At 41.9% G+C, this 20,613-nt stretch overlaps 1 protein-coding gene across 3 annotated transcripts in view; it reads right to left on the bottom strand.

Annotated features, from left to right (window-relative positions):
* dstyk (dual serine/threonine and tyrosine protein kinase) overlaps positions 1–20,613 on the bottom strand; it is a 126,669-nt gene that overhangs the window by 10,607 nt on the left and 95,449 nt on the right. Inside the window, exons 12-13 of one of the 3 annotated variants that reach the window (XM_041194902.1) lie at positions 19,985–20,119; positions 6,227–13,946 (exon numbers count right to left, since the gene is read on the bottom strand). In XM_041194902.1, the coding sequence (XP_041050836.1) occupies positions 13,765–13,946; positions 19,985–20,119 (317 nt within the window). In that variant the 3' untranslated portion in view covers positions 6,227–13,764. Of the gene's footprint in view, positions 1–6,226; positions 13,947–19,984; positions 20,120–20,613 lie in introns of those variants that run through there. The other 2 variants (XM_041194900.1, XM_041194903.1) reach the window with 2 other exon arrangements.

The raw sequence follows: 20,613 nt of genomic DNA on the forward strand, positions 1-20,613 counted from the left end.
CATTGGGTGGAGCACAAGAAAAAAAAAAATCAAGGAATCACAAGAGGCCAGAATTGGAGAAGCTCAGGGATCTCGGAGGGTTGCAGGGCTGGAAGAGGTTATGGCCGGGGGGGGGGGGGGGGGGTGGGGTGGCTTCTCCTCGATGTCCTAGCCAATATTTATCTCTCAACCTACAACATTATCAGGGCACTATCTCGGTGTGCAAATTGGGACCTGCATTTCCAATATTACAACAGTGACTACACTTAAAAGTCCTTTGCAGTGGGGTGTTGTGAAATGAGAGTTTGTTTCTTGCAATGGAGTGCATTGACACTAAGCCAGTGCACCTGCAGTAATAAGGAAGAGACTCCCTGGTTTAAACTCTCTCATGCAGCCGCTCCGCTCTGTAGCCAGCCTCAGAGCGCCATCCTGTAGCAAAGGGAATGTGATAAGGCAGAGAAACAAGAACACTTCCCTACTCCACCTTTATGGACTGAAAAAAAGGCACTGACCAGCACAATCCCCAGTTCGTGGCGCTGACTGCCAGGTTGCTGCAATGAGAATAAAATGTGATAGGCTTACTGCCTCTGAGGGCTGTAAAATGTACACATGATGGGATGGGTCAGGACCAGACAGCACATTTTAAAATTATTTCAATGGGATGTGGGTGTTGCTAGCAAGGGCAGCATTTGTTGTACTAACTGCCCTTGAACTGAGTGGTTTGCTAGGCCATGTCAGAGGGCAGTTAACAGTCAACCAGATTGTTGTTGGTCTGGAGTCATACGCAGACCAGAGCAGGTAAGGATGGCAGATTTCCTTCCCAAAAAAGTGAGCTAGATGAGTTTTTGTGACAACTTATAAAAGTTTCATAGCACCGTGACTTTCAATCCACGAGTTAATTGTTGCGATCTGAACCTGTGGCCCCCAAGGGATTATCCTGGGCTTCTAGATTTACTAGTCCAGTGACATTACAACAATATCACTGTCTTCCCCCTGCCAAAGCTGAGACACCCTAGGCATCGAGGCCCTGAACTTGCACATCAAGTGAGAAAGAACAATCTAAAAGGAAAGGGCCATGGGGGCCTTCTGTACCTCGATTCTGCACGAGAAGATGTGGTGAGCTTCCTTTCTGTGATAATCCGCTCCCCGACTGTCAGATTCCTGGAGTCGACAGCTTTGGGGTCCAGATTTCACTTCCGGCAAAGGAGCCACTTAGACCAGATTGTCGCTCTTCCCCCTTTCCCTTAAAGCAGAACGATCCCATTGAGTGGAACTTTACCCCAAATCAAACAAATAAATTTTGGAAAAGTTGTATGCCTGTTTTCTGATGTTTAAAAGCAAGACATTTCTTTTTTTAAATCACAGTATTTTCTAGATGTTTTGTAACAAAATGTAATTCTGTACATAAAAGCAAAATACTGCAGATGCTGGAAACCTGCAGCGAAAACAAAAACAGCTGGAAAAACTCAGCAGGTCTGACAGCGTCTGCGGAGAGGAACACAGTTAACGATTCGAATCCGAATGACTCCTCAACAGAACTAAGGAGGTAGAGAAATGAGGTGAAATATAAGCTGGTTGAGGGGGGATGGGACATGTAGAGCTGGATAGAGGGCCAGTGATAGGTGGAGGCAAAGGAGAGATTGCCAAAGATGTCATAGACAAAAGGACAAAGGGGTGTTGACGGTGGTGATATTATCTAAGGAATGTGCTAATGGTGACATTAAGGGAAGCAAGCAGGACAAGCAAGTGGCAGATGGCCGTAGTGTGAGGGTGGGGTGGGGGGAAGGGATCAAAATAGGCTAAAAGATGGAGATAAAATGATAGATTGAAATTCTCCCACGCATCCGCCCTCACACCTTCCTCTCCCTTCCAGAACAATGATAGGGTCCCCCTTGTCCTTTTCAGCCCACCAGCCTCCTTTTTCAAAGGATCATCCACCGCCATTTCCGCCAACTCCAGCATGATGCCACCACCAAACACATCTTCCCTTCACCACCCCCTCCCCCCTCCCAAGCGGCATTCCGCAGGGATCGTTCCCTCTGGGACACCCTGGTCCACTCCTCCATCACTCCCTACTCCTCAAACTCCGCCCATGGCACCTTCCCATGCAACCGCAGAAGGTGTAATACCTGCCCCTTTACTTCCCCCCTCCTCACCGTCCAAGGGCCCAAACACTCCTTCCAAGTGAAGCAGCATTTCACTTGCACTTCATTCAATTTAGTCCACTGCATTTGCTGCTCCCAATGCAGTTTCCTCTATATTGGAGACACCAAACGCAGACTGGGTCACCGCTTTGCGGAACACCATTGGTCTGTCTGCAAGCATGACCCAGACCTCCCTGTCGCTTGCCATTTCAACACATCACCCAGCTCTCATGCCCACATGTCTGTCCTTGGCCTACTACAATATTCTAGTGAAGCTCAACGCAAACTGGAGGAACAGCACCTCATCTTCCAACTAGGCACTTTACAGCCTTCCGGACTTAACATTGAGTTCAACAATTTCAGATCATGAACTCTCTCCTCCATCCCCACCCCTTTTTTCCAATAATCTATAATTTTTTTAAAAATATTTTTCTTTTCCCACCTATTTTTAAATTTATTTCGATCTATCGTTTTATCTCCACCTTTTAGCCTATTTCGATCCCTTCTCCCTGCCCCAACCCCACTAGGACCATCTGCCACTTGCTTGTCCTGCTTTCTACCATTAATGTCACCATTAGTACATTCCTTAGATAATATCACCACCATCAACACCCCTTTGTCCTTTTGTCTATGACATCTTTGGCAATCTCTTCTTTGCGTCCACCTATCACTGGCCCTCTACCCAGCTCTACCTGTCCCACCTCCCCTCAATCAGCTTATATTTCACCTCTTCTATTTTTCCTTAGTTCTGATGAAGAGTCATTTGGACTCGAAACATTAACTGTGTTCCTCTCCGCAGATGCTGTCAGACCTGCTGAGTTTTTCCAGCCGTTTTTGTTTTTGCTTGTAACTCTGTACGTTAATTGATATTTAACTTTTGACCCTTCTGTCCTGAGCCACCACTCTTCCTTTTACAAATTTGGAGCTGGGGATTCGCTGGCTATTCATCCCAACTTTAATGTTGAGATTAAAACATTTAAAAATATCGCATTACCTGCTAAGTACCTATTTTCAGAGAAATCTGAAGCTAAAGTCTCTGTAACAGTATAATTGGACAAAACGGAATATGCAATTACAATAAACTGAATTATCCATTTTTCATTTCATAAACTTCAAAACAATTTGATTTGAAGAAACTATTTCCCATCCACCACTTCATGGGATTCCAGTGAGCTTTCTGTTCAATCTTTAGGTGTGTTTCTACTGCAACCGAGAAACAGGGGAAATGCATTTGTGAAAACGAAAGCTACATCTAGAATTAATGCTGATCAGACAATGGGGCCAGCAGAGTGGTTCACTCCATCCATCTCAATCCGGATATCCACCAATGCTGAACTCTATACCTGCAATACACAGCCATCAATTTTTTTACTTGATCTTTGGGTGTGAGCATTGCTAGCAAGGCCAGCATTTATTACGCATCCCTAATTGCCCTTCAGAATGTGGTGGTGAGCCACCTTCTTGAACCATTGCAACCCATGTGATGTAGATACCCACAGTGCTGTTAAGAGAGGGAGTCCCAGAATTTTGAACCAGTGACTATGAAGAAACAATGATAAATTTTTTAAGTCAGGGTGGGATGTGACTCGCCAGTGGTGCTCCCATGCATCCACTGTCCCAATTCCTCCAGGCGGTAGAGGTTGGGGGTTTCAAAAGTGCTGTTGAAGGAGTTTCGGCAAGTTGTTGCAGTGCATCTCAGATGGTAGATAATCCTGCCACACTGCACTGGTGGTGCAGGGTGTGAATGCTTAAGGTGGTGAGTGGGGTGCTGTTCAAGCAGGCTTTGTCCTGGATGGTGTCGAGTTTATTCAATGTTGTACAAAGCTGCACTTGCCTAGGCAAATGGAAAAGGTTCCATCACACTCCTGACTTGTGCCTTGTGGATAGTGGATAGGCTATGGGGAGTTTGGGAATTCTGTGAAAAGCAACTCTCCCCCTGACTCTGACCAGATTGAAATTTAACTGGAATTTCTGATCAGTGAGAACCCCCCAGGATGTTGCTAGTGGTGTCAAAGGAAGATTGCTAGACTCTCATGTTGGAGCTGTTCATTGCCTGTCACGAGTGCAGTGCAACTTTTACTTGCCACTTATCAGCACAAGTCTGAATGTTGTCCTAGTCTTGCTGCATGCAGGTATGGACTACTTCAGTATCTGAGAGTTGCAAATGGTACTGCAATCATCAGCGAATATCCCCGCTTCTGAGCCTGATAGAGGGAGGGTCATTGATGAAGCAACTGAAGGTGGTTTGGGCTTGGCCTAGCCCAAGGAACTCCTGCAGTAATGCCCTGGGATTGAGATGGTGGGCATGCAACCACAGCTATCTTCCATTGTGCCAAGTAGGACTTCAACTAGTGGAGAGTTTCCCTCAAATTCAACCTAATATATTAAGTTGTTGTTATTTCTAAACCATTTTGTTCCCTTTTAAGAGTTTCCTAACTAACAGCTAGGCAGAAGCCAACAGCTAGGAAAATTGGGTCAGATAGAAGGACTCACCAATTGGTTCCTCTCTTCTGTAAAGCCTCCTGTTTAACACCACCCAGGATACAACAGAAATTCCACAAGTTAAAACTGCCATTTTACTATTACAGGTCACATTAAATTACAGTAATTCTTTACTCCACTTTCACAGAAACAAGCAAGCAAGTGACCCCACTACATAAGTCAGTGGGTTAACAAATGATTGACAGAGAAGATTTGGAAATACCTTATTGGCTTTGGGATTTTCTCTGTTTTTAACTTCTTCCAGCTTTTCAGCTGAATGACTGCAGAATGTTGGGGGTAGGAAGTGTCTGCTTATGATGCTCCAGCCATCATGTGTGGGATAGACTTGATAGAGTCTGCCCGCCCGCCCATCAATGTTCAAACTCAGTCTGCCACTGATGTTAAGGTGTGCTAACAAAGGTTTGTCAGTTAAAAGCAAACATGCACAGTTGAATAATCAATCTCAGATTATCTTAAGCTCCCCCACCAGCACAGTAAATGATGACAGCGAATTCCTGAGCCATAGGCAAAAGCAAGGTCTTTGCCTTGTTTCCACTGCCCATTTGCTGCTGGGAGATTGGTAATGGTGCTACAACTGGTTGTAAGGCCCCTGAAGAAATCAGTTGTGGTTTCTGATCTCATACGGTGTCTTTTGATACAAACGTGTACCTGAGGCATCACAGGCAAGCCCATATATGGAGTAGCCGCCCAACAATCCCCATGGGACTAATGAACACCGAGTCAGGGTAGTGGGGAGTGAATGGCACCTATACAACTGTATTCCAGCAAGCATTGTTCAACTTTGAAAATAGTATAAGGCAGAACAATGGTTCCAGTCAGAGCTGTACTATAGCAGTATGGACTACTTAAGGGGGCTTTTACAGAAACTCAGGAGATTTCCCATGGCTGGCTAGTGAGTGCAGTGGGACACAATGAATTTCTTCATATGCTGCTGAAATGTCTTAGGAATATATGAGAAATGTACATTACTATTGTGTACAATTACCTTCATTGTTCAATTTGCCAAATAATAATGCACCTGGGAAGGGGAAACATCCAGCAATGGTCTCCAATCTCAAAAAGAACAAACTTATACCTTATCATTAGGCTAAAGTTCAAACTAGAAGACAAGTATAGAAGTCATCAGAAATTTCACAGAATGATAAATATGTGGAATTTGAATTTTGCTGAAGAGGCATGTTGCTGAACCTTTTCATCTTGCAACCATCAGGACAAATGCAAGAATGCCAAATTTCAAACAATAAATATATACTACAGGAAAAATCTTTTCTCCTGTAGTATAAATTGTTGAGACAATACGAAATTTGGCATTCATTTGGCAATATCTCTCTTGATAGCAATATTCAAGTTCTGTACTACCAAGTGACTGTTAAAGTGTGGAATGCTGTGTTGAAAGTTAGACAATGTTTTGTCCAAGAGCCAAAGAATCTGACAACACAGAAGACCAAGTGGGAATTGGACAAGACAGACTTCTGCAGACATATCACTCTTGTGAATTCAGCCTTCTCTCTCACCTACCCTCTTCCAGTCCCCTTAATGCAGAATGGCAAGAGTAACAAGTAAAAAGAATAGCACAAGTGAGATATTAAAAATACAATGAATAGGTTAATGTTCATCTTTATTATGTAGCACCTTGTATTTTGTGCAGTTTTTCTGTTTTTATATAAAACAGGATTTGAGAGCAGAGGCATTTTAACAATGGAGTAACATTTTGTTTTAAAACAAGTACTTTATCTTGAAACTTTACTCAATGGCTTTACTGGAGAAAGATTGAGGAGTACACAATGGTAAAATATTAATAATGCATCCAAATAGTTGTTTTGCATTGCACTAGAGTCCAAGCATATTTAGTATTTTAAAAATCTCCATTATGATGCCAAGACTAGTCACCATTTACATTAAAACAAAACAGTGTCAGAATATACCAAAAGAAAAACAAAATCACAATTGTTCTATACAGGATTGTGCTCATGATTCCCACAGGATTCTCCCTCAACTGGAAATGCTGTAAATGTTGTTTAAACCCCTGGTCCCTCCCCAATTTGAGGGGGATGGGGAGGGAAGTCACATATGGGTGCGCACACAAACATACAAAATGCCCATTTTGGTTGTAAAATCCTCTCTTTACTCTAGGGTTTTACCAAGCAGGGAAATTAAGCAAGTGCTATAGTAGGTTGGTTGGTGAACAATTAGCAGGATGGTACTGGGCCAATTAGGGCAGAATGACCGATTTGAAAGGAAAATGGGATGGGAGGGGGCCAATGAGCTTTTTTTAAAAAAAAAATGGCTCGCTTACTGAAAATTGTGCTGCCCTTTCCACTTCTAAGAGCATCAGCACGCAAGTGTTAGAAAAGTTTCCTATTCACCCAGTTCAGCTCCCTGTCTAGGCCCATCTTGAGCCTTTCCTTGCTATCAAATCCTGTTACAGTGAGAGCGGACAGGAGTAACAGCAATGACAAGAGGGAGGTCCTTTAAGGATGGCTTTGGTAACAATAACAATTGATGTATTGGCCTCCCTCTCATGATTCTACAGTGGTGTGTGTTGTTCACAACTGAACTGAAGGTGGAGAACACTTTGACAGCTAGCCCACCAACCAAAGCTCCAGTTAAGCCAGCAAAAGGATAATCCAAAAGGCGCCATTTCCCCCAAAACGAAAGGAGAATTGATCCAAAATATATTTTCATAAATTTTTAGGGAAATTAAAAGTTACAAGGAATAAACCAGAATCTTTACTGTGAGATTTCTAGATTAATTTTGTACTGGCAATTATAAGTAAAGTGCAGTAATTTAGTCAATTGTACAATGCACTTTTGGTTTTAAAGGATTAATGAACCTTAATGGACATTTTTCACGTACCACATTCACACACATATACATTACACAAGAATACAGTTATACTTCTATTAAGTATATTATACAAACAAATATGGTTTAACATGTCAACGGTCCAAAATATTAATGAACCATATTTAGTTTATATCTTGGGTCTGGTTGGGCCACATGAGTTGAGAGAGCATGCGTACAAATGCACACCCAGGCTGTGACACATATGGCCGAGTGTGTGTGCGGCTATTTATATTTCAGCAGCATGCCCAGTTAGCTTCTGTGGCATGTGGAATTCTTGGCACTTTATTGGTTGGGAAAGTGAGGAAGGATTCAGCACAACCAAAGGGGGGGTTGAGTGCGATAAAGTGTGCAAGGTTGTATGTAAACATGTTGAGCCACGAGTTAGCATCTCGGGAGTCTTTAATACTGGACTTGTGTTTTTAAATATGGAGTGAAAGGCAGTGCCTTAAAGAAGTAAAACCACATCGCCAGAATGGTTCAGGTAACAGCGCAAACAGGTAGAGTTACCTCACTGAGAAGTTTTACATGTAGGTGGAATTTTCCCCATCCAGCCTGCAACTGGAGCAACATGACTTTTGCCTGGTGGGAATTGATGAACTGCAAAGTGCAATGGGTCTTGTTCTTCTGGAAAAGGAGTCAGACTTGTGCTTAGACTGTCCTTTTTAGAACTGCAGCAGCCAAGGCTAGATGGCTTTCCCACAGAGTGCCCAATTTAAAAGTGGTTGGAGCCAAGCTCACCACCTCCGCAGTTCAGTGTTGTATAACAGGCTTCAGCTCAACACAGCAACCCAAGGAACCTCAGAGGCCTGTGTACACAAAGTGCAGTTGACAGTCCAAGTGCTTTGTTTCAAAATAAAAATACAAGCCTCTTTCGAAGGCTGAAGTGCTATAAGGTAAGCCAGCCTTGTCACAGTGTTCAATAACACAATTTACACAAACTTCTCAGCTTTGCTCTTATAAGGAATACTGACCTTCAGCTCCAATAGCATTTCTGAAAGTGACATCAAAACATCTTACTACTTTGCACAGATCAGTTTGTGGGACTGTGGAGAGATTTGCTAAGTTTCAAGTTAAAACTGGTGTACTCACACCACTGCTTTAGAATACTCAAGGTTCAAATCATCTGAATTAGTGTTGTTAGAATCGATTTATATATCTACATGACTTTTTTGGCTCTTGATCCCTTTATACCCCATCATAATAAAAAAGGGAAAAAAAGGGGCATCTATCTAATTTTTTGATTATATGAATCCTCTTCAGCCCCTCCACTTTCTCTACGTGCCAGGCAGCTTCTCTGGGTTTAGGATAATCAGATGACCTTCTCCAACATCTCACAGGTCTGCCTGTACAGCCACATTCATTGCAATAACTTGGCAAACTATTACTCTCCCTCTAATTTTCTCCCAACTCTTATACATAACTCAATTAAGGAGTGTGGAAGAAAATCAAACACCTGGACCCTTCTGCTCTGCCCCTCAATGCTCCAAGACAATTACATTACTGTACCTGTGCTCTCAAAGCTCAGTGTCTAAAGCAATGAGGCACCCTGTTGAGAAATCCAACTTAAATCCAGAATTGTTGTATGGCTAGGAATTACTCTTTTTTTTTAAAGAAAAGGGACAGGCTACCCATGCTTTGTTTCAACTAAGCTTCTATCTGGAACTTGAAAAAAGTTGACACAGTGAATGGATTTCTTTCCCTAAAAAGTCTACGCACTACCTAGATTTCTTCACAGCAGGAGGATCTGAAAACTTGGCAAATGATGCTGTGATGGAGTGTAGTTCCTCTATAAAAGGCTATGTACAAGCTAACTGGTTAAAGGTTCATTGCTTCCTGGCCCTACCATGGAATTCTATGATGCAGCTGCCAAACTACATCCCTTTGAAAATAAATCCTGAAGCTAATCCTGAGGTTAAGAGAAGAGCTCTGAACATTTAAACTCAGGAATGCTTCAATAGATTAAACTCTCTTACTACTTCCATTGAAAGCAGCCCTGCCTCTTTCAATGTTTTTCACATCCCCTCATCTTAATTGCTTGCTGTGAATCACATTCAAATCAGTAGTGATTTCTCTCATTTCTTTAGCTTTTATAAAAAGGTTTATTTTCTAGGGCTTAAATGGGACCATGAGTATTTTCCAAGTGCTATTGTTGCCCATGCAAATTTCCAATTCTAGTGAACAATTTTTCCGTACTCGTTGAGGAAGATCAATAGCATGAATGGAACAACTTCTTGGACACAGTTGCGGCAATGCCCAACTTCCAAGTAAATAGCAGGAGCCAAATGGAAAATAAAGCTTTCCCTTTTCTGCTGTAAAAATGTGTTTTAACGAACATTATTTTTTTGTATTTAATTACTAGAGGGGAAGATTAAAGACTTGTCACTTGCAGATGGTCAACCATACAGCAGCTCTTTCCCTCTACTTCATTAATTTGAACTTTGCTATTCCCTTCATCTGAACAAATTTAGGGACAGTTTTGTGCTGTGGACTTGCAACACCAGGAATGGAATGGAGCCTGGTCTCATTTCTCTTAATGTAGGGTCTTTTAGACAGGCACTTCACTGGCCTAAGCTGGATTCATACCCAGGCCCAAGAGGTGAACAAACATTGCACTAACCCCACAGCCTGCTAAAAAAAGCCTCTACGAAAATTTTCAAACGTTTCTTTGCCTTCAACCAATGGGATGGAGTTTTGAACTCACTCGATTGGTTCACGCTTGATTTCAAATATGGCAAACAAAATCTAAGCAAGACAAATTTAACCCCGCAAAAAGCTCAAATATCCAGCTAACCTAGACGGACTGGTGTAGTCAATTTGCAGCAATATCTCCCCTCTGGACACCAACCGGAATCCTAACCGGGCGGAAGGACGATAGGACTAATGCTACTATTGTTCTTTTGGTTGGCGGGGTGGGGGGGGGGTTGTGTGTGTGTGTGTGTGTGTGTGTGTGTGTGTTAGGGGGTCGCAAACTGAACAAAGTTCAAAAAGTTCATCCATCCAGATCTCAGTGGGATTAGGATAGCACAGAAAAAAGCATTAATTTGTGGGGTCAAGCTGACCCTCCCAGCTGAGACATTCTGCGAATTGTCTAGTGCTTTTGATGATTTAAGTGTTTTCTGCAAAGGTAGGTTAAGGGTTTTGTCACTTGCAGGTGCTCACTTGGAAGCAGCTCCTTTCCTCTAAATTTTTTTTACATTTCAAAATTATACACAATCCCAGAGCTGTTCGCCCCTTCTGCCAAACTTGTTCCACTGAATTCGTGCAGGTGAAATAGGGGGAAGGGGCACCACTTGACCTTCTTTGCTGTGTAGTGTTTCAGGGTATGGTGGTTCCTCCAAAGAGAAGCTACAGGTTGAGGCTTCTTCCAATTGTGTTTTGAACTTTGGACATAGGAAGAGGGGGAAGTTGGCTGCTGGTTGGCAATCGATCTCTGAACAAACCACTAAATTCTATGACAAGAGGATCCATCAGTCCACCTACTTTATGACAGTGAAGCAAGTGGGGCATTTAGGTTTCAAACTTAGAAATACTGGGGTAAGGACCCATCAGTGATGCTACCAGCATTCTGATTTATCCTGCCCGATTTAATAACTTATTTTTCTATCACATGGTTTAGAAGACGTTTTGATCAGTAACAAAGTAATACTTTTGCTCCAAAAGCAATACTGGTTAAAACAAAGTGCAAGAGACTCATTGGTTAATAGGAGACAACTTCCACATGTATCCAAGGTGATGCAGTCCTTGCAAATGTTCAGGCTCTCAAACACATGTCCAGCCACTCAATGCCTCTTACCTTGGGAGAAGCATGACAGTCAAACGAGCAGAATTACTAACTGAATATTCCATCCTATGACCACATGATGCTACAGGCTTGGAGAAGAGGGTTCTCTGTCCATTTCAGTCTGAAGAGTTAAGACTTCTATATAAAAACATTTTACCAAGCTGCTTTTGCATCAAATTTGTCACTCTTCTGTCTCATTCATCTATCTAATGCCTGCCCTTCTAAGAACTGCATCCTTCTCAACAGCATCAAATAACGTCCCAGACACTGTGAACTCAGCAGCAGATTTCAAAACAACTCAACACTTGCATGTCACACCAAATGATCAAACCGAACTGATCAGATTACTGAGTAAGTTGTCAAGCATTGGAAAGCAGCTAGCCTGGATCTTTTTTGGTAATAAAGTTAGTGTTTACATCATCTTCAAGTGGATTGTGGAAGGATGAAGCATTAGATCTAACAGTCAGTCCTTAGTTCAGAAAGAAATGAACTCGGCCAATTTGGCTAGATGTCAAAGTACTAAATTAATGGGTTTTGTGTTCTAAGAATGAATTAGATCCCATTGGCTACAGCTTCCAGTTGCTTATTCAATGACTCTTCTGACCCCAGAAACACCCCTATTTTTAAAAAAAGTGATTACCAATATAGATATCCATACAATGTATCTTTCCTGTCTTATGATAACACTCACATTTGAAAAAAGGTGTTTCAATATCTTAGTTTAATATGGAAATGAGTGAATGACCAAATTTTTGGAAGATTATGGATTTCAATGGGGAAAAACTCAACCATTTAGAAAAGAAGCCCATTACCTTGGGAGGGGACCAGAGTCACAGAAAAAATAAGTAAACAATAAAGATACACAGAACAGTTTAAAAATAACACTTATAAAACAGCAGATTAGAACACAAAATGTAGGTTTAGCTGGAAATGCAAGATGGAAGATAGGGAACCTTCAGCCCGATCTGCACTTTTTAAAAAAGGATGGAGTGTAAAACAAGGCTGCTGATTCACTATTTCTTGTTCAAGACCCCTCACCAAGTTTTCAGCCACAACACACTTAGCAAATGGAGTTGACCCCCAGTTTGCTGATAACTGACCAATGTGCCTATAGAACATGGCACAGCCTGTCATTCCTGAAGTGCCTGATACTGCTAAATTGGCAGGTAGATGACCAAGTAAAGCAAAGCTGAGATCTTTAACTTGGTTCTTCTAATGGCTGAAAATGAAGCTACAAACAATGGTAGGAAATGTAGTGTTCAACGTTGGGAAGCTTCAAACATCCTCAAATCAGAGGTATTCCGCTCCTTAATTTCTTGGCTAGAGAGGAAGGTCAGGACTGTAGCAACCTTTCCCTCCATCGGGTGCTACATTTACTTGAGGATCAGCAGAAGCTGAAGAATCCATCAGATGGCAAACACATGGATAGTTGTTGAATACGGTCATTGGCACATTGCTAAAAGCACAAGGGCTAAATGTAAAAATTGGGATTTCTTTCACATTTCACTTTTAAAACCTTTCAAGCATCAGCACTTCCCTCGTAGCCTCCGTTCCCAGTTTTTATTCAACTGAACTATGATTGTGTGTAGTGATATTGTTCTTCAATATTTAGAAAAGGATCTTAATGTACCAAAAGACTCAAATGAGTTGTTAATAAAATAAAAGTGGCAATTCTTTTGTAAAACACCACCAGGCACAAGCAGGGATCAGGAACTATTAACTGACACCTTCAAAAGGAGGAGGAGAGGAGAGGTGCAATCGTCTCCATTTTCGATCCAGTACACAGCAGCACAGACAAGGAAAATAGTATGACTCTGCATAATTTCCCAAAACTTGTGAATTCCAAACTAAAAATATTAGTGCAAAGTGACACTATTTGTGGAAAGAGAGAAAGATGAGTGCCAGTAGTGCAAAAACAAATACCACTGTGCCCTGGTATTAGAAGCTATTGACAGAAAATGAATGATGAATGCTGCCAGTGCTCTAATCTTGAGCCAAGATGTTCTTTTCCTCCCCATTGTCTCCCCTCATCCCTTAGCGAAAGAACACTCATCCACCAGATGCAATCTACACTCAATGCAACAGTTCATGTGGATCAGATGGGGGTGGGAAGAGGGAAGGAAATTAGTGGATGGGAGGGAAGCTGCAAGGAATAGGCAGCTGCATTCCTATCTGTTCCTCCTTTTAATGACATTATATGAGAACTTGGAGAACTGCAAGCAAGGTTTACTCAAAAATACTGTCCAGAAAAAAAGCCAATGAGTTCCTTGCAACAGTCCCAACAAGCTGTCCTATTGCATCCTCCACAAGTCCAAGAAAATGGATAAAAAATATCAAGTTTTGCTTTCTTGCTGCATAGCAGAAGGTAAACAGTAATGCTGAACTAGTGTTAATACTTATATTGAGTCAACTGAAACAACCCGGCCTCAATAAGCTGGGTTCCTCCTTTGCTTCTTTACCCCCACTCTGTGGAGTATTCCTGCAAATCCGCACTGTTCTCCACTCGCTCATCACGTTGAGCCATCGTTGCACAGCGGCCCAGAGTTACTTTTACAGAGTCTGTCCATGATGCTTTGCAGGATGGGCTGAACTATTCCGAGCAAGGGCCTCTGGGAAGGGTCACCGTTCCAGCACGCCTCCATCAGCTGCCAGCACTCCTCGTCAAACGAAGGTAGTCGTTCCGGCCGTGCACCTGGAACCACAGAATCACTGAATTACACTACACGGAGGTGGCCACAAAGGAGGCCGTTCAGCCCATTGTGTCAGCTCTTTAAGGCTGGCTAATGAGTCCCAATGCCCCTTGATCTTTACCCATAATGCTTTAATTGTCTCCTTTTCAAGTATTCATCCAGTTCCATTTTTAAAGTTATTGAACCTGTTTTCACCATCCTTACAGACTGTGTTCCAGATCACATCTTGTTGCCCCCTTTTTCACAATTGTCTTAAAACTGTATTTACTGACACTTGTCAAGAAAACAAGAAATTGTAATATTTTTCTTCTGGTAATGACCCCAGCAATATTTTATGTACTGAAAGTCAGGCTGTTGAGGTTGCAGATATGGTAATTGGATATAAGTAATTGGAGGTAGAACATTAGCTAGGAACGTTGTGATAGACATGGAGTTACAGGAGAAGCAAAGTTTAAAAAGTGTCCAGCAAGGGAAATTGATGGGGTTAAACTGTTTATACTTCAATGCAAGGAGTATTACATACAAGGTAGATGAGTTAAGGGCACAGGTAGACACATGGCAGCAGGATGTCATTGCTATAATGGAGGCCTGGCTAAAAGAGGGACAAAACTGGGAGCTTAATATCCCTGGTTATAGAGTCTTCAGGCACAATAGGGTAGGAGATAAAAAAAAGGAGGGGTAGCACTAATGGTTAAAGAATCAATTCCAGTTGTGAGAAGGGATGATATACTAAATGGGTCAACAAACGAGGCTTTATGGATTGAGCTTAGAAATAAAAAAAGAGTCAGTCACACAACTGGGAGTATACTATAGACCCCCAAATAGTGAAAGGGAGATGGAAGAACAAATATGTAGGCAAATTTCTGCGTGTAAGAACAAGTGGGCAATAATAATAGGAGACTTCAACTATCCTAATACCAACTGGGATTCAAACAATATATGGGGCACTGAGGGAGAAAAATTCATGCAGTGTCCAGGAAAATTTTTCAACCAATTAGTGACAAGCCCAATGAGAGGAGATGCAATTCTAGACTAAGTCTTGGGGAACGAAGAAGGGCAAGTGGGTGAAGTGACAGTTGGCGACCATATCAGGGACAGTGATCACAATTCAGTTAGATTTAGCATTACCATGGAAAAGGACAGAGATAAGACAGGAGTAAAAGTCTTGAATTGGGGGAAGGGAAATTTTGCAGAAACGAGAAGGGACTTGGCTGGGGTGGTCTGGACAGCACTGCTGGAGGATAAAACAGTGGAAAACCAGTGGGAAGCACAAAAAAAGCGAGATCCTAATTGTATAAAGTAGACATGTCCCCTACAAAAATAAGAGTGGTACTGCCAAATCTAGACCCCCCCTGGTTGTCTAGGCGAATACAGGGGAAGATCAAACAAAAAAAGAAAGCGTACAATAAGGCACTGCAGATAGCCGAGACGAATATAGGAAGTGCAGGGGCAAAGTAAAAAAGGAAATAAGGAAATCAAAGAGAGGGCATGAAAAAAAATCAGCAAGTAAAGTTAAAGATAACCCAAAGATGTTTCAACAATACATTAATGCTAAAAGGTTAGTTAAGGAAAAAGTGGGACCTATCAGAGATGAAGATGGAAACTTGTGTGTAAACGCAGAGGCTGTGGGAAGGATTTTGAATGAATATTTTGTCTCCGTGTTTACAAAGGAAAGGGAGGATGTAGATGTAGTAGTCCAGGAGGAACACTGCGAGTTATTGGACGGGCTAGTCATAAAGAGAGAGGAAGTACTCAAAGGGTTGAAATCCTTGAAAGTTGATAGGTCACCAGGGTCAGATGGATTGTTTCCGAGGCTGCTGAAGGAAGTCAGGGAGGAGATAGCAGATGCTCTGAGGATGATTTTCCAATCTTCACTAGATACAGTGGAGGTACCAGGGGACAGGAGAAATGCAAACGTAGTTCCATTGTTTAAAAAGTGATCAAAGGAAATGCCAAACAATTAAAAGCTAGTTAGTCTTACATCGGTGATGAGAAAATTAGTAGAATCAATCCTGAGAGATAGGATTAACTGTTGTGTGGAAAGGCATGGACTAGTCAGGGATGGTCAGCATGGATTTGTTAAAGGAAGGTCTTGCCTCATAAATTTGATTGAATTCTTTGAGGAAGTGACAAGAAGGGTTGATGAAGGTAGTGCAATGGATGTTGTGTACATGGATTTTAACAAGGCATTTGACAAGGTCCCACATGGGACCTTGGTCAGGAAAAGCCCATGGGATTCAGGGTATGGTGGTAAACTGGATAAAAGGTTGGCTTTGTAACAGGAAACAAAGGGTAATGGTTGATGGATGCCCTTGTGAATGGAAAGTTGTCTCAAGTGGTGTTCCACAGGGCTCGGTGTTGGGGTCCTTGCTGTTTGTGTTACATATTAACATTTGGACATGAACGTGGGGGTAAATTTGCAGATGACACAAAGATTGACCGAGTAGTGGATAGTATAGTGTAGAGGATAGCCATAATCTCCAAAACGATATAGAGGGGTTGGAGGAGCGGGCAGTAAAGTGGCAGATGGATTTTAACATAGAGGAATGTGAGGTCATACATTTTGGGAGGTCAAACAGTTACAGGGATTACACAATAAATGGGAATATACTAAAGGGGGGTAGATGAAGCGAGAGATCTTGGCGTACAAGTACACAGGTCCCTGAAGGCAGCAGTTCAAGTAGACAAGGTTGTAAAGGCGGCATATGGAATGCTCTCCTTCATTAGCAGAGGTATAGAATATAAAAGTCATGATATAATGAATTGTATAAAACACTGGTGAGGCCACAACTGGAGTACTGTGTGCAGTTCCGGTCACCACATTACAGGAAGGACGTAATAGCTCTGGAGAGTGTGCAGAGGAGGTGTACAAGAACGTTGCCAGGGTTGGAAAAGTGTAGCTACAAGGAGAGATTGGATAGGTTGGAGTTATTTTCCTTAGAACAAAGAAGGCTGAGAGGTGACTTGATTGAGGTGTACAAAATTATGAGGGGGATAGAGTGGACAGGATAAAATTGTTTCCCTTGGTGGAGAATTCTAGAACCAGGGGACATAGATTCAAGTGGCAGAAGGTGTAGGGGGGACATGAGGAAGAATTTATATTTTTTTTTACACAGAGGGTAGTGGGTGCCTGGAATTCACAGCCCAAGTTGGCAGTAAAGGTAGAAACTCTAAACTCTTTTAAAAAGTACTTGGATCTGCACCTAAAGTGCTGAAAGCTACAGGGCTATCGGTCAGGTGCAGGAAGGTGGGATTAGAAAGGGCACCTGGGTGTCCTCGGGCTGGCATGGACAAGATGTGCCAAATGGGCTCCTTCTGTGCTATAACTTTGCTATGGTTCTGCAGTTGTAACTAGAGTGACTGCAAGGATCTGAAGTCAACAGTGGTTTTGGTTAATGAACCAAGAGGAACTACAATCAGAGTTTTACATAAAACAATGACAGGAATAGTTTTGAATTGAGTTGTTTTAGTTCAAAGGGGGTATATGCAGGTTGTAAAAAAGTAAGATAGACTTGTAAAAATAAACTTACCCTAAGAGCTAAAGAACAATGTAATCAATTTGGGAAGAAAGCATTTCTGAAGAGACTAGTTGAGATAACCGAGGTACATGCAAATGTACAAATTAGGAGGAGTAGACCATTTGGCCCCTCGAGTTTACTCCATCATTCAATAAGATCATGGTTGATCAGATTGTGGCCTCAATTCCACATTCCACCTACCCCCGATAACTTGTGATTCTCTCTTGTTAGTCAAGAATCTATCACTGCCTTAAAGATATTCAATGACTCTGCCTTCACTGCTCTCTGGGAAAGAGAATTCCAAAGACTCTCAACACTGAGAAAAAATTTCTTCTTATCTCTGGCTTAGATGGAAGACTCCTTATATTTAAAATCTGGTCCCTAGTTCTGGTCTCTCCCACAAGGGGAAACATTCTCTCAGCATACTAAAACAGAGCAGAAATCAGGCAACAATCCCGCTACATCTCGAAGAGGAAAAGATAAAACCTTGGGAATAGAGGGTGGAATACATCAAAATTAGCGAGGGAGTAGATAGAGCTGGGGAATAAAAGTAATACAGGTGGTAATGTGGATTCACACTATCCATATACCTCAATGCAGTGGGCTATTTGTCAGATGAGCACACAAAGACAGCTTTCAGTTCTGCTGAATAGGGAGGCTGTGTTATGGAAACCTAGTTGAAGGAAGGTCATTCGTTGTTGGAGTTTGGGACATCTTTTGGCCCCTGTTTATAATAATGAAGTGATTGAAGGGCGAAAGTGAATCATATAACATGGTAATCATTGGGAGAGATTGAGAGAACTTCAATATATTGTCTCAACACCATAATATATATCTGCATTGTGTGTCGTTTTGCTATATTGTGGTCTGGTGTTAGTATGAATGGAATGTAGAGGTTAAAGATAGGAATTCTATAAGGTGTTTTGAGGAAACCATTACAATATTGTCATGTTGTACCCAAGTTCTTACAGTGAATTGGAATCTCAATTTGTGTAATCGTATAGGTATATTGTAAAACGAATTAACCAAATACTCATGTTGGATTGTGTAATACGAGCTTGAGAAAGACCTGATTTTGCAATTGTCGTGTGGTGTTTAACAAAATGAAAGAACAGGAAAGCATTCCAGCAACATGCTTTCCATGGTATTGCCTTCACAGTCACGAGGATAACTTGGGAGAGACAGCCAGAAAACTTGTAGCACAAAGCTGGCTAGTAACACACAAGACATTTCCCCATGCACCAATAATAGACTCAAAACCTTTTATCTTATGATTAGGGATGGAGGTACATATAAGTCTGATGTCAGTGACATCACTGCTATTAACAGGCCGCAATTACTGACAGAATGAATCATGCGATGTTCAGGAGGATAGAAATATTAAAGAAAATACAAATCCACACTTACTTCAAACTCTGTGGCTGAAGTAAAGATAAAATGCATTTTTTGGCTGGCAGAAGATCACTCAAACCTAGATCATTGTGGGTGCGAATTCAAGGTACGAATTTATCAGAGGGAACGAGATTTATGATGTGGGAGCTGGGAGAGCTGACGTAGCCCAACTGTGGCAATTTTGAACGGCAGCCTGGCCTGAGAATACTTAAACCCAGCAATAAAACTTGCATCAAGCCCCTTCTTAGGCCTGCCTGCAGGTCAAAATTGCCACAAAGTCAGGTTAGGTCAACTCTCCCAGGTCCCGTATCATAAATCTCATTCCTTTTAATATTTTATACAGTGAACTCACTTACCAGAATCGGGATCAAGTAATCCATTTGTGCATTGACCAATTCCTTTCACTCCACCATACCGCCTCAGTTCTAAGCTCTGGAACTCTCTCCTAAACTTGTTTTCTCTCTCTCTTCTAAGATGTTTCTTCAAAGCTACCTGCAACCAAGGTTATGGCTGCACTAAAAGCACAAGGGCTAAATGTAAAAATTGGAATTTCTCTCACATTTCACTTTTAAAGCCTTTGAAGCATCACACTCCTCTCAGACTCGGTTCCAAGTTTTTATTCAACTGAACTATGATTCTGTGCAGTAGTGGTATTGCTCTTCGGTATTTTGATGAGGATCTTAATGTACCAAAAGACTCAAGTGAGCTGTTTGAGCAAAAAAGGTGGTGGTGGCAATTCTTGTATAAAACACTACCAGGCACAAGCAGGGAACAGGAACTATTGACTGACACGTTCAAAAGGGGGAGGACAGCAAGGGAACATTCATCTCCAGTTCACATCTCAATGCAAAACATAGCAGCACAGACAAGGCAAATAGTGAAACTGCACAACTTCCCAAAAATTGTGAATTCCAAGCTAAAAACGTCAAATGTAAAATTACTGCAAAGTTTTTGGTTACCTGTCCAAACGCCACCTATTGGGTTGTCAATTTTGGTTGGATTACTAATCTGTGAAATGCATTAGGACGTTTAACTACATTAAACAGGTGTTATTTACATGCAAGTACTTGTTGAGACAGCCTGCAACTTACTTCACTTTAGACAGGCATAGAAAAGTAGCTACCAAGTACCTTTCTTCACATTGTTCCACAGCTGATCCTTGCTTGAACATTTTTCAAACGCCTCCGGGAGTTTAATTGTTCCAGTGCACAGATACCAGAAAAGGATTCCGAATGCATACACATCCACGGAATTATCATACTTTCCTAAAGGATTTTTTGGGGTGGGGGAGGGGTGGGTTGGAATTGAAGATTAAAAAAACAAATGTAAGCATTATACTCTTAATATTTGAGGACATGCTGTGGCTAGTTAACTAATGATCCTCATCCTCCCTTCTCCACACCCAGTCTCAGGTGAAGTCACTCTGACTGTTAGAGGCACTGCTGAAGACAAAACAGTTGGTTTCTCTTGACCGCCACCTAGTGGGTGGTATTTGTGAAGTGCTGACAGCAGGGTCATGGTGGGCTGTCTTGTACCTCTGCTTCATATCAAGAAATAGATAGTTATGCGAGAGCTACAAAGGCGGATGATTGGAGTTGAGGAGCGGATCAGATCTGAATAAAAAGTGGAAGGGGTTGGAGGGGCCCAAATGGCTTACTCCTATTCCTTTGACAAGGTCAATTTCAACAAAAGTGGCTCAGTAACAGTGCTGGGTCCCTTGGTGCCAAACTCACTAGTTACATTTGTTAGAGGAAAATTA

The sequence above is a fragment of the Carcharodon carcharias genome, chromosome 9 (genome assembly GCF_017639515.1).
Source record: "Carcharodon carcharias isolate sCarCar2 chromosome 9, sCarCar2.pri, whole genome shotgun sequence".
Classification (NCBI taxonomy): domain Eukaryota; kingdom Metazoa; phylum Chordata; class Chondrichthyes; order Lamniformes; family Lamnidae; genus Carcharodon; species Carcharodon carcharias.